Below are 14,938 nucleotides of genomic sequence, written 5' to 3'. Positions count from 1 at the left end.
CATTCTTTAACAGGAAGAAATGTAAAGTATTACATTTAGGGAGGAAAAATATAGCATTACCCAAAGCATGATATTACACTGTAGATTGTTTTAAAGACTTAAAGTCCATAGCTGTTCTTCAAGAAATTGTTCCTTGTATGGTTGCCTGGAAAGTTTGCATTTTCAGTGAACTGCCCCAAGACATCACTACACATAAACTATTTATTCATAAATGCTGGGATCTGTAGGTATAATTCAACACCATTTAGCATTTTTCTTTACTTTTAGTAATTTGCATTGCTAGTGCTAGCTTTATAGGACATTGATGACACTGAATTTTGAAAACAAATTAATTGTATGAAGAATTTTGCCTTATCTTTTCCCACAATAAAATTATTTTTGCTATCCATTCCCATTTGGCATGCATAATTATTTACTATAGGGTTGAGTTTTCTATACAACTTTGGTTTCACAATGTAAGCAAGTGTCAAGATGTCCATTTGTTCTTATCCTAACACAAGCAGAGCAGTCCCTCCGAAAGTAATTTATTAGTAAAATACATCCTTAAATAACATATTAGAATTTTTGCCCAATAAAAACAGTACAGTAACTGAAACCATCACTCAAATCACAACTATCCTGTGTATCAGTCAGTGATTTAGGTAGATGTTATTGGGACTGAGATTCATTTAAAGTATAGTTCCATGCATAGCTATTCTCAGAAAAATTGGCTGCAATCACACACCTTGTGTGAGGTAGGCACTATGGGACATCTCACGTATAGAGGTGTACCTGTACCTCTCAGTACTGTCATTTCACAAGGCTATAAACATTTTATTCAGGCAGGCATTCAAAGCTTAATGGTGTTTCTTCTTTTACATTTTTAATACAAGGTGTGGGTTTTATGATGTTTTATTACATGAATTGCTTTTATGTTTTTTAATATCATTTTAAAGGGATATGGTTAAAAAAAAAAGATAAAATAGATTTGATTCAATGCAGGGGAAACAAAAAACAAAATAAAAAAAAGATATTTCTAAATAAAGTCTAGCCACTAGAACTATAAAGGAAAAATACTGAAAAGAATGATAGTGGATTACTGTTATAGCAATTTTTTTTTCCTTTTAAAAGCACAAGATAAATGAGTTTTGAAAAGTTTCAGTTCTCTGAATAACAGCATAACTCATGTTGCATGATGCCAGATATTCATTCAAGGTAGACCAGGTGGTGATTAATGCAGAAATTATATCACTTTCATTAACAGAGTGTTTTTACCGGGTCATGGTTGATTTCACGGGTTAGTAACCTTCGAATACTTTATCTTTCTTCACTACATCTGGCAAGTAGATGAACAAAGGAACATGGATTAAGTTTTGTAGCTCTTCCAAGACCACTAAAAAAATATTTTTAAAGTATGCATCACAGTTTTTAGTTAGTTTTGAAATTCAAGGTAAAATGGAATTATAACATTTCAAGAACTTCAAGATTTAATTTCACTGCACCCAGACAGATACAAGCTTCACTTGAATAAAGAATTATGCCAGATTTTCTGACAGCACATCCCTCTATATCACTTTCAAAATCTGCTTGAGTTGAGTGGACTTCTAGACAGGAAGAAATAAGATGTGAGTGCCACAGTAGGTGAGAACTTGCACAATTTGGGGGGAGACTGTTGTGTAAACAGAAGTGCCTCCCAATTTGCACAATATGCCTTTGGAAACAACTCATTAATAAGGGGACATTAGGGAAATAATCTCTTCTGGTTCTGTCCACAGAGATACTGTCGGTTGTAGCAGGCTGGGGATAGAAAGAAGGGAAGTAGCCCAGCCAAAGCCTATAGGAAGTCCAACTCACAGACCAAAAGCTATATCTGATTGGTTGCCAACTGAGTGTTTCCTGCTGTGGAAAGTGGGATAATGTAAGGATACTGTTAATTTACTGCCTGTCCAACTGAGACCAGTATTCTTCATGAGCTAGCTGGGATGACCTCTGGAATGGCATCTGAATCTTGATCACGTTACCGCAGGGATGCTGCAACAGTTGGAAGTACAAGGACTGGTAGTAAGGCTACTTTTTCAGCACTGTTGTAACTTTGAACAGTCACTAAACAGGGCAGTCATTAAGCAAAGACTACCTGTAGTCTAATCAAAAGATGAAAGAGGTGTGAGTGACTTTCTTCAACAACTTTTGATCTAGGAAAGGATGCAACTGTTTGTAACCTAGACTTCACTGGGGAATCTCAATGTATGTGCCAAGGCTGCTCAACCAGGAGTGGCTCAGGTTTCCATGCCTGCCATGACAACCACATACACCATAACACATATTGGATTTGGTATTCTATTCTGATGATGGTGGTGGTGACCTGAGAGTGGAAGTGTAACTCTGCTGTCATGGACAGATAATTCTCTGGTCAGTTTTAGACTGGGAGCTGCTACAAACCTCTGCAGGGATGGAGAACCACCTAACATAGTCCAAAACAGGATAGATTTGGATAGGTTTCTAGATACACTTGAGGGGGGTCTCCCCTCTCATCTGTTAGTGAAAGTATCAAAGCCCTGGCACTTGATACTATAACTCTTAAGGGCTCTAGCAGACTTCAATCAGCTCCTTTGCTCACTAGAGGGCTGAAAATAATGATGGGCAGATGGATAGAATAGTTGCAGGAACTCTCACAACAAATCAGTTCAGACACAGAATGGGGCTTTTCTTCAGACCCATTTGAGATCTTACTTTACAGCAGTGGATGTAGCAAAGAGGTACTGCTTCTCTGCCTCTGTTATATTTGCACAAAACAAGCTGGTGATGCTGTACCATACTGTCTGACACCTAATTCATCAAGATACTGGGCAAGGGAAACTAACTCAGTAACCTTCAAGCTGATTTCCCTTTATTTGGACTCCAATATTGGGTTATATCATAGGGAAATAACTTGTTTGTCAGGTTTATATGGATTTTTTTTCAGCTTGTAGATCTCAAGGTTGTGGATGAATATGTGTTGAAAAATGAAGGCAACTACTTGCTTAATTGACCCTGTCCTTGGCTAATTAAATAGGCTCAGACTGGACCCATGGTTAAAGGTAATTTATGTGATTGAGCATATGTCTTCAGGAAACAGCTATAAATGCTTTATTTAAAAATCCTCCCCGACCCTAAAGACTTTTCTAAATTTAGGCCAGTTTGAAATATTTCATTCTTGAACAACATGACTTAGAAAGTAATGGCTACAGAGTTCCAGATATACCTGGATGAAACTGATTTTCTGGAACCATTTCAATTGGTATTTCATCCAGGATATGGAACTGGGACTCCTTTAGTCACCTTGATGGAAGCAGGTGGGGAAATGCAGACCTCCTAGTTTTCCTAGACCTCTCAGTAGCTTTCAGTAACATTGACCCAATGAACATTTCTGGATTGCTTTGAGAAAGCAGGGTTTGGGGGCACTATTTGCTGTGGTGCAGGTCTTTCCTGTCAGGTTGTGTCCAGAAGGGGGTGCTAAGGGACTACTGTTAGACAACTAGGTCATTGATTTCTGTTGTTCCTCAGGTTATATCTTGTCTCCTATGCTTTCTAACAGCTTTACGCAACCATTGGGAGTGGCCACCTGGAGCTTTGGAGTTGTGCTATCTGTCTGCTGATAACATCCATTTCTGCTGTTCCTTATCTTATAATTCTAATGAAACAATAATAAAATGATAGATTGTTTAAGCTTGATAATGGGCTGGATGACAGAAAACAAACTGAAATTAATTCCAGACAAAATGGCTATTTGTAGGAAAAAAGAAAACTAGATTCTGGGATTAAGCTGAAACTTGCACTGAATGAGGCTGTGCTCCTCCCAAAGCAACAGGTTTGTACTTTGGAAGTGGTATTGGGGCCCCAGTTGTCATTGGACCTAAAATGGCACATTCTCACAATTATAGCTAATGTGCTACTTGCTTTTCCCCCTGACCCAGCTGGACTTAGCAACAATTATCCACATTTTCATTACAACACCCTTTGACTACTGCAGTGCTCTCTGGAAGCTGCAAATGGTACTAGATTCAATGGCTACGCTGCTGACTGGTGCAAGGTACAGGGATTATGTGATCCAGTGCTAAAAGATCTGCATTGGCTGCCAAGTCAAGGTATTGATCCTAATCTGAAAAGCCCTAAATGCCTGACTATCTCCTCTTATGAATCATCTTAGCTATTCAGATGAACAGGAAATGCCCTTCTGAAGATATTCCTGCCAGGGGTTTAACAACTATCTGGAATGGAGGAAAAGGCTTTCGCCTCGGTGACTTCCAGGCTATTATATGTATTCCATAGGGAGATGTGCTTAAGCCCCACTCTCCCTGCACTTATGAAGTTAGTCTTAAAAAAAAAAAAAAATCTTCAAGCTTTTGTTAATTTATTTTGTTCTGATTGTCAAATAGATAGAAATACATATAGTATAAATCCCAAAATAAATTAACAGTAAATAAATATATATCCAGGGTTGGATTTTTTTGGTTTTTCATGAAATGATATGATACGATATAGCAAAGCATAACCCATCACAAGCCCCTTTCAGACATTCACCTGAACATGCAAGAGCTTGTAACTAAGTAATGGACATTCTGTCCTGCCATAGTTCTCTCCAAACTCCATGAATTCAGCTAGCAAATCTGAAAGAGAGGTGCACTTGAGTTTAATTAAATATGCCTACATTTCTCCATGTGATCAACAACCTGCTTTAGAACACACCAACAGCTTTACTTGCATTCAGTCCACGAACAATATAGCTCCTTCAGGCCTCCCAAATTCAACATGTAGAGATGATAGAGAATAGAGGGTAGAATGTGTGCTTGGACTGATATTCTATTTCAAGCCCACACATACTCAGGTGAATGCCTGAAAATGGCTGTGTAATCAACATGAGTGTACTAACTTCTGCTTCATATATTTTAAACTTCATATGAAACAGTACATGTGAGGGAAAATAGACTATAAAGTGCAACCTCTGTTCTGTGTAACAATCTAATTTAAAACATAAATATTGTCCATATTCTGCTTGAACATATCCAGAGAATATTAGCTCCCCACCACTCTGGATATTGCCAAACTACTCTTAATAGTAAATTTTTTTTCCTGACATCAACAAAAATCAGTCTGTCATCATTTATAAAAACATTATTATGAGTTCTGTCTTTGCATTAAGGAGAACATAGATCTTGTTCTCATACTTAAAGAGTACTGTCCTATCTCCCCTGATTTGCCCCTGCCTCGTTTTGCAGTTACATTACAGTACTAATATTCAGATAGTAATCAATGACTATTCCAAAATGTTTCCCAAACTTCTATTGCCAACCCATAAATCTCCCACTCTGTACCTTTTTCTCTAAGTGTGTAACTTTACATTTGTGTCTGTTATATTTTATTCTGTTAGTTTCAGCCCATATCATTAAACTATAAAGACTGTTTTGAATTTTCTTGCTTTCTTGTATAGTATTAGCTATCCCAAGATCTTTGTTGTGTCACCTGCAAGTTTGATAAGCATTCCCTTCACCTCTTCATTCAAATAATTTATAAAAATGTTGAAAAGTACAGGGATCAGGACTGAATTAAATACCTCCAGTTTGATGAGGAGCTGTTGAAGAGCATTGAAAATGGTTTTTAAGAGCTGTGTATTAACTTAATAATTTTGCCATCCAACCCACACTTATCTATCTAGCTACTAAGAATGGCTTTGCTGAAATCTAGACATATAGCACTCCCACAATGTACTAAGGTAGTTACCTAATTAAAAAATGAGGCAAGGTTATTCTGACAAGTCTTATTCATAACAAACCCATACTGACCTGATAATCATTACAGGTAGGTCTCAATTAGTGCAGTTAATGAATCCCACAAAATGGTTGCATTATTCAAATTTGCACTATTCAAAGTGATATCGCTATGGAAAATATGCTAATTGGTTCCAGTTCGATGGAAATAGGCAATGGAAATTTTTAAACAATTTTTATACATACGTATATTAATGAAACATTACAGTAAAAAATAAAAAGAATATACTTATAATTTAAATTTATGGTTAACAAAGTCACATAGTAGTAATAGAAAACAAAATAAAACAAAAAAATTCTACCGTAGCTTCAAGGATTCCAACATCTTGTCCTATTTTAGTTTGCTATGACCACGTTCATGTCATTCAATTACATCACATTTTTGCACTAATGTAATAATGAGCCTCTTTTTTAAAAACTTGTACTCTTCTCCTCTGACAGAATCTTCCTTTTTGCCATTTTGCACACATGAAGATTAGCAGCTTCTAAAACCCCAACTTCAGCTCTGCATGCACCAGCCTCAATTGCACACGTCCCAGGCTTACATTAACTGAATTTTGGGTAGCATTACATGCAATCTGGTATCAGTTTACTTTACAATTCACACTAAATCGAGTATCATATTTAAACTCACACTAATCGCAACCCATTTGTACACTGTTTTTAAAGTGATTACAGAGTAATAGCTCTATGATCTTCTCTGCAATTGTCCCAGGTATCAATAGCACACTGATGGGTTCTGGTCTTCCCCTTTCCCATTTTTGAAGAAAGGAACAAGTTTTGCCTTTCTAACTGTTTGGCACTTCAGCTGTTCTTCAAGATTTCTCAAAGAGAAGGTAAAAAGTTGGCCAGATCAGAATTCTTGAATACAATTCATCGGGCCCATGATATTTAAACTCCAGTCAAATAAGTATACCCTGATCATATTTCTATCAATCTGAACTTCAATCCTGCTCCGTCATTCTGCTTTTCAAAGCAGCTACCTAGTAGAACGTATATCTTCTTCTCAAAGATTAGCCAAAAATGGTAGTTGAAGGGTCCCACATTTCCCATGCTACCTGTTACCTATATGACATCTTCACTGAGCAGCTGGGATACTGTTTCTTTCCCTCCCCTTTTATGTTGAACATATCCAAAGCAGCCCTTTTCACTGTTTCACAACCTTTGCCAATCTCAGTTTACTGAATGTTAGCCTTTCTTGCATCATCTCCAGGCTACCTGTATGTACTCCTCCTTGGTAACTTGTTCATTTTTCAAAAAACATATCTATGGTACTTCCCATTAAAAGCATATTTGAAATGGTTTACAATTAAAACAACATACTAAAACATACCTGTCCCCATTATCCTTTTTATTTTCATATTTTAACTAATCTTTTGTGTAGCTATATTTGCTGACTGCTATTTTCCCTCTTTTTGGAATTACTTGCAATTGTGCTTTTAGTATCTCTTTCTTTAGGAACTTCCGTCCATCTCGGGCTCTTTTTCCGTTAACTTTTCCTGACATGGTATCCTTTTTATAATTGTTTTAAGTTTATTTATACTGGCTTTTTTGAAGTTCAGTGTATACAGTATATTTGACTAGAGTCAGCTCAGTTTTGATTAAATTCAAGAATTCCAACATTACATGGTCTCCTTCCCCTAAGTCCACATTACTTTTACTTTATCTAGTAAGTCTTCCCTATTGGTTACAATCAAGTCCAGCATAGCTAATCCACTTTCACCACCTTCAGAACTGATGAAATTGCATGGAAAAACCATGCTTGACACTTTATTTCCCAACAGATGTCAGAATAATTAAGATCTCCCAACGATTTCATCACTCTCTGAAAGATTTGCAATTTGCTACTGGAAACATAATCCACATCTTCTCCTTTGTTGGGTCACACATTAATGTAAAATGAAAATGAACATTTTCAAATATCTCCTCACTTGAGGAGCTCACTGTCATAATTAAAAACTATAGCTGTTACTTTAGTATGTTAATCTAGTTAGTGTATAGAAAAGAAGTCTTGATTCACACACATAAATTTAATGCTTGTTGCCGAATCCTACATTGTTTGAAAGTTTTTGATAATAGTAACTACCTTCAGTACAATGGCTATGTTTACAAATGGTGCAAAATGAAAAAGTGCAGCCAGGATTGAAATGGCAAGTTAATGAAGGAATATCTGTCACAAAGATGGCAATTCTCATTTTCCAGAGAATGGGTTTTTTTGTGAAGAAAGCATACTTAACAAGGATTTTTATATTTCATGGCTATTATTACCTTCAAAGATGTTTCTTTTTTAAATGGCTTCAAAGCAATCATGTTTCAATGTGTGATTTTACTTCTTTTGCTTTTTTATAGTGGTTCTTGTAGATTATCAACAACTGAACTAAATAATTAGCCTTGAGACTAAGTACAGGGGCAAGGAATTGATATTGTTGCCTGGCAGAATACAAGCAAATGACTGGTCCCTGCTCAACTGAAAATCAAACAGATGTTTCTTAAGAATTTTTTTCCTCTAAAAAAATTTAATGCTGCCTGTTTCTTTGAAGACTAACTGGAAATATCAAAAAAAAAACCCACCTACCCCCAAAAACAACCCCTTCAAACCCTTTCATACAGGTTCAGTGAAGTGAAGTCACGGTTAGAAGTCATACAGGTAGTCCTCAGATTACAACAGCAATTGGGACCAGGACTGCCATCACTAAGTGATGTGGTTGTAAAGTGCGACATCACATGAGTGCATCGCTTAACGACGACAATCCAGGCAGTCCTGGTTGCGTGGGTAGTTAAGCAGGAATCAGCAGGAGTCCTAGGTAAGAGGCGTGGGGGTGCCACAGGGAGGTGGGGGAGATCCTGGGAGGCCTGGCTCAGGCCTCATGTGAGTTGTGGGAGGGGTGTCCTGCAGTGCAAGCGCAGGGAGGCCAAGGGAAGGAGGCTCAGGTCAGTGCAAGCGCAGGGAGGCTGAGGATAGGTGCAAGCTCAGGCAAGGGAAGGGTGCTACGCAGGAAGGCTGGCGGGGGGATTTACCATAGCAAGTTGCGACCTTCCCTGCTAGCTTCCCCATTGACTTTTCTTGTGGGAAGCTGGCAGGGAAGGTCACAAATGGCAATAATGTGACCGTGGGATGCTGTAACGGCTAGAACTTCAAGACCTGTCATAAATACCGCTTGTTTAGCACCATCACAACTTTGAACGGTCGCTGAACAAATGATCAGCAAGCAAAGACTCCCTGTATTCAGTAAGCAAAGAGGGGCTTCAAATTATGTTATTTATGTAAAACTAAACCATGGTTTGTTTAATGAGATGGGGTCACATGTTATGCTATACACAAATGAAAAAATTAATGTGACATATCAACTATGCTTAATAAAAGCTTGTTTTGTTTCACAGTTCATGAGAAGGAATGAAGCTGCAACAGTCTATTACTGAATTATTAAACCAGGTTTTGATACTTCAGAGCAGAACACAATTTTGATAAGTATCTCAATAGAAATTGCATTAACAGTTTCATCTTCATCTTCATCTTATTTCTAATATTATTCCTCAAAATAAACCTCTATTCCACCACCATCCCCAGAATATATAATTATAAAGCATGCACTTGAGCGTCTACATAAAGAATTTGAGAATGATTCTGTATATGAGCTTAGATGTTTTGTTTAATGATGGAATAAATGTATCAGGCAGGGTTTTCTTTAAAAAAAGGTTAAAGGAAATTAAGGAAGGGGGTTATTTAGAAAAAAAAACACTATAAGATTTTACATTAAAGACTGCTCAATGTAAAATTCAAGCAATTGTGGATTAATTTAACTCAGAACTAACTAAAAAAATTAAGTTGCACACAAATATTTTCTTTAGCTGTCTGTGAATAAAATTTGGATACAATTAGTTTCTCCCAAGGCTAGAAAGATTAAACAAAAATAAAAGCAAAATTATAGAGCATATATAAATTGTTTTCAAAACAAACAAGGGCTTCTATCCATATTGCATTATTTTTCCCCTAATTGAAAGTTTGCTTTTATAGCACTCTCTTGCTTGTTGATTTGTGGACTTTGTTCTTTACTTGAAGTTGCCAGAATCTAGGCTCCATTCAATTAAAGGGCCATTAAAATTACTTTGGTTTTAAACACCACATCTTTTTTAATGTTCAAAATGAGAGACAGCACAGTTTGTACTTTAATTAAAGGAGAATACATTTCAATACAATGTGAATGTAGGATGTCTCTAGAGTGGTTTCCAAAAATGACACAGTGTCTATATGCTATAGATGCTGCACCTTTAAATAATTAAGTTAATTTAAAGCAGCTGAGGGGAGGATTCATTTGCTTACTTGTATCCAGCTGTTGGCCTTCAATTCCAGAGGGTTCTGTGGTTCACCACTATACAGACAACATAAGCAGCACATCAGAATCTTCTGGCATTCATCTGTAGATACCAATCCAAATAAGGATATTTTTAAAAAAATCAAAGCAGGACAAGAAAAAAATCTTGCTCATGTTAATAAACAACAACAAAACAAAAAAATAAAAAATAAGGACAAAGTAAACCTTTATGGTTATTTTTCTTCTATTCCATTCTAAACCATTCATCACATACAGACTTGGTTTCATTTTTACTTCTCTTAATATAAAACATGTTTTAATCTATTTTAATCCAGAAGTAGCACAATTTAGTATAATATTGGATCGGAGATGGGTGTAATTGATTGTCTTTCTGATTCTCATGAACCTAGTTAATCGTGACAAGCTTAAATACTATCAGTTTCAATCTGGGTAACTTCTTCTGAATTAAGCCATCTTATTTTTGCAACTTATTTTATTGATAAAACTATACATAAAACTTATTTATATAAATAGAACAACAGCCTTATGTCATTAAATTCAAATATTTTGCATTGTTTTGTTTTTCTAACATAAAAGCTAACTCTAAATATCTCTTTCCGTACAAGTAATTACCTTAGTCAAAATAAAGAACTCCCCTAAGGATCTTAACATTCATTTTTTCCTGGTAAATGAGCAGTTGTCAAAGCAAAATGTTTGTCAGAGAAGCATATTTGTCTGGGAGATGTGTGCATCTCAAGGTGGCGGGTATATATAATTTTTGCAGATATCGGGGAATGAAAGTATCTTACAACATTCCTCTTAGGCCTCAAGTATGTGGTATCTGAAATGCTCCCTGACAAAAATTAAATACTCTTCTCACCACTACTGCTTTGCCACTCCCCCAATACAGAGTGAAATTTAGAGCAGCCATTTTACTTATATTTTTCCCTGCCACTGATTGCAGTGAAAGAAAATCCAATATGACAAAAGTACTTTAAGGTTGGTATATTGGAACCTTTAATTACAATTGTTCTGTTAATGTATTTATTTATTTATTACAAAGTGACTCTGGGCTGCATAAAGAATTTCTCTCAAGCAGAACAAACCAAGTATTCAAAACTTGCCACACTGTAAAAGAACTGTAAAACTGTATTATGTAAAAGGTCTCCACTTATTAATTACCATTTACATCCTAAGACAATTTTACTGTATTAAATACTATTTCCTTACTGTGGTATCACATGTGAAAGGATTTCAGTATGCATGTCTTCTTCTTATTGATATAGCCAGTATAAATAATAGGACCATTTTTGTTAGCAGTCCTGCATGTTTATTTATGTATTTACATCATTCCTGTACAATATTGACAACTTCAGAAGACGCCCCACAAATTACAGGTAGTCCTTGAGTTATGAACATCCATTCAGTGAACATTCAAAGTTACGGTGGTGCTAAACAAATGGTACTTACGCCCGGTCCTCAAAGTTACAGCCATCGCAGTGCCTCCATGGTCACGTGATCAAAATTCAGGTGCTTTGCAGCCCGCCTGCACTTAGAACCACGGAGGCACTTCAACTCCCTACACCTGCCTATCTCCCCATCTCTGCCCTTTTGGCCTCCTGCACTCCACAGCCCCTGCCACCTGCACTTTGCCACCCCCAGCTGACCTTCACCATCTTGTTGCTCCCACTGCTGACCAAGTGTGCTGGCTGGGGAATTCTGGAAGTTGAAGTCCACACATATTAGAGATGTCAAAGTTGAGAAACACTGGATTTTATAGATTAACATCTAGTAATCTCTTACTTTGCTTTTTCTCTGTTTTTCCTTTTGTTAAAGAGCATTTGCTACTGTTAATTGATGTAATTTTTTATTATTTTGGGCAATTCTGTTACTTTCTGGGTAACTTGTTAGAGAATCATTGCAATATATACAGCATTATGTATGATCAATAAATGTAATATCAATGTTTCAAAGGGCAAGTTCTATTTCCAAAACTTCAAAACTCAATCAACCTATCAAGGAATCAGTACTGGATCTTAATAAAATTAATAGATCATCATTATATGTCACTAGAAGTAGGTACTTCTTGGTGGCCAAGCCCCAATTATAGAACTTTCTCCCTGGGAAAGCACAGCTGATCCTGCGTTGCCTGTGTTTAAAATACAATATTAAAGGCATTTATACATGGCCGTTCACCAAGAAATTAACATAGGAACAACTGCTTCAGGACTGCATTGCCTTTTAAAACTTAGTTTCAATTGTTATTTTATGGGATTGCATTTTATTGTTGACTGTTCTACTGCTCTTTTGTAAACTGCATTTTTGTATACGTACATAAAAATACTGTGATATTCAACTTTGCTTATATTTTTTAAAATTATATATGAAATATTCTAGACATTTTACATTAATTGCAACATATATAACTAGTTCTATCTACCAATACAAGAGCCTCCTGTTAGTATTATTAAGAAAGAAGCATTTTCCCTTATCCATTTAACTTCCATTTTGTCTTAAAATCTATTCCAAGTGTTTATTGAAATTAAAAAAGAAAACCTGAAATACTTCAAACATTCCTTATAATGTTTGAGGATCATGTTGAATTTGATCAGATAAACGTTAAATCCGGTGGGAGATGAGACAACTAGAACTTCAGATGAGGACCTGTGCATTGCAGGAATAAATAACAGTGTAATTATACTGGGGCCTATTAAAACCAGGAAGAATTTAATTATATAAGGAGAAACTAAATGGATTATATATTCTTACCCTCCAGAATAGGCAACTAAGGAAGATATGATTGCGCTTTTCAAATCCTGAAAGGATGTCACACTGAAGGAAGTTAAGAATTCTCAGTGACTGCAGAATGCAGGACATGAAACAATTATTTTTAAATTAGAGGAAAACAGGTTCCACTTGAACGTTAGAACATAAGCTTCCTATTCGTAAATGTTATTTGATAGTAAAGCAAGTTTCTGAGGAGATTATTAGTTTCCCTGGATGTGTTCAAGCCCAAGCTGAACAATAATCTATTAATAATCTTTAATATGGATTCCTCAACTGAGCAGGGATTGGCCTTTCTGAACTCTATGATTCCATGATAGTCCTGTTTGACAGTTCATACAGAGAAGAGAGATTCAGTTCAGTGGCAAAGAACATGTATTACACACAGAAGATGCCAGATTCCATTTTTACTATTTCCAGACATGCTGTGAAGACCCCTGTCTGTAACCTTATAGACTTTATGCCAGTGAATGTGTACAGTTATACTAGATGGGCCACTATCCGAGTCAGTATCAGGCAGCTTTCTCTGCTCCAGGTAACATTTTATTCTAACTTTCAGACTCATTTATTTCAATGCACATGTAATTTTAAGTAAAGTGGATATCTGTGTACTATGCTATCCTAAATTATTTAATCATGTTTATATGGAAAGTATAATTTTAGTAAACTTTCCCTTATCTATCAATTATTTTAATAAAACAAGTTATAAACACTCACCATAACCAATGACAAAAGGATTCCAACAAAGCCTTCCCAATAACTGACCAATTAATGGAAATTCTTGGACTGCAGCTGTTGAGTTCTGAAATTAAAAAGAATGCTTAGTCTTAAAAATAGCGGGTGCCAAAACATGTTGAGCGTCCACAATGGTGGGGGTTTGGAAAAAAGGAAATTAAGGACAGAGCATCTTCAGAGGAAGTAAGTGCTACCTAAATGTAATAACACTCACTGACCCTGCAGATAGCAGAAGCTTTTGCAAAAATGACACATGAGTGAGTGCTAATCCCTTAAGGAAAAAGGGATGGGCAACTAATGCTTCTGTGCACAAGCAACCACAGCTGTGGTTGTATCACCTTACATAGTCTCTACACCACCAGTCTATTCAATAGTCCTTGCAGATACAATTTAAAAATATAAAAGAAAGCAGGAAAGCAAAAACAAAACATTAAAATTGTGACATGAGATTTAAAGTATTTTAAGACCTTTCCACTCAGCCCAACTTTTTGTGACCCACACAGTGCCTTTACAGGATAGGTTCTAAATAATTATATGAAAAAAGCACACAAAGAAAACTATTTTTGTTGATTTCTCTAATTTACAGGATGAAAGTAAAATAATAATGAAATATATAAAAACAACTAATTAATGAAAATATCACACCCCTCACATATTTCTATGCATTATGCGAAGGGTTGAGTCCCAACCATAGTACAAAGAAATCCTAATACTTCAATTACAACTTGCTACATTCTATATGAATAGCAACCTGAAATTTAACCGCCACTATACCTACAAAAACCTAAAGAAAAATTAACCAATACTTGCTATAAAAGTAAAACATGGTGCAGTTTATAAGCATTCTTATACAATCAGGCATTTCCCTCTTCTCTTTTTTTTGTAGCTTTAGTGTCTAATAAACTATGGCTTTTAAAATAGTAGTAAACCGAGAGAATATGCAAGTAGCAGCAAAGATAATCATCACTTACTACTACAATAAATTCTTCAGATTTGATCACATTTGGGACATACCCTAGACATTGTGGAGCCAAATACAGAAGATCCATCTGAAGCCAAGTTTCGTAAGTAACTCACTGTTAGATAATTTCAAGGAAAAAAGTTACATCCTCAGAAACAGGCAACTGTTAACAAAATAAACTTTTCAGTAGCTCATCTGCCATTTATTATTTTATTAAAAAATACTTTCCTGACCATTTACACTAATTTTATAGCCTGTTATCAACAAAATATATTTTAGTGCACACAAATATATAACAATACCCTAATTGTTTGCAATTAATTTTCTTAAAATTATTACAACCTTCTAGACCACACTAAAAT

The 14,938-nt window shown here is 35.9% G+C and overlaps 1 protein-coding gene across 5 annotated transcripts in view; it reads right to left on the bottom strand.

Moving 5' to 3' along the window:
* Positions 1 to 14,938, bottom strand: part of FANCC (FA complementation group C) — an 85,272-nt gene that overhangs the window by 54,965 nt on the left and 15,369 nt on the right. For 4 of the 5 annotated variants that reach the window (XR_015793698.1, XM_088129869.1, XM_088129870.1 and 1 more), the window contains 2 exons: positions 13,598 to 13,682; positions 10,105 to 10,199 (listed from right to left, as the gene is read on the bottom strand). Coding sequence is in view for 4 of the 5 variants with exons in the window: in XM_088129869.1 (XP_087985995.1) it covers positions 10,105 to 10,199; positions 13,598 to 13,682 (180 nt within the window). In the remaining variant the exon portion in view is untranslated. Of the gene's footprint in view, positions 1 to 10,104; positions 10,200 to 13,597; positions 13,683 to 14,629; positions 14,692 to 14,938 lie in introns of all 5 variants that reach the window. The other variant, XM_088129873.1, reaches the window with a different exon arrangement.

Source organism: Python bivittatus, unplaced genomic scaffold (genome assembly GCF_059951505.1).
Source record: "Python bivittatus isolate LINGU-HERP-01145 unplaced genomic scaffold, Pbiv_v1 ctg000850_np1212, whole genome shotgun sequence".
NCBI classification, from domain to species: Eukaryota; Metazoa; Chordata; class Lepidosauria; order Squamata; family Pythonidae; genus Python; species Python bivittatus.
The sequence above is the reverse complement of the archived record's forward strand: the minus strand, read 5'-3'. Positions and strand labels throughout refer to the sequence as shown.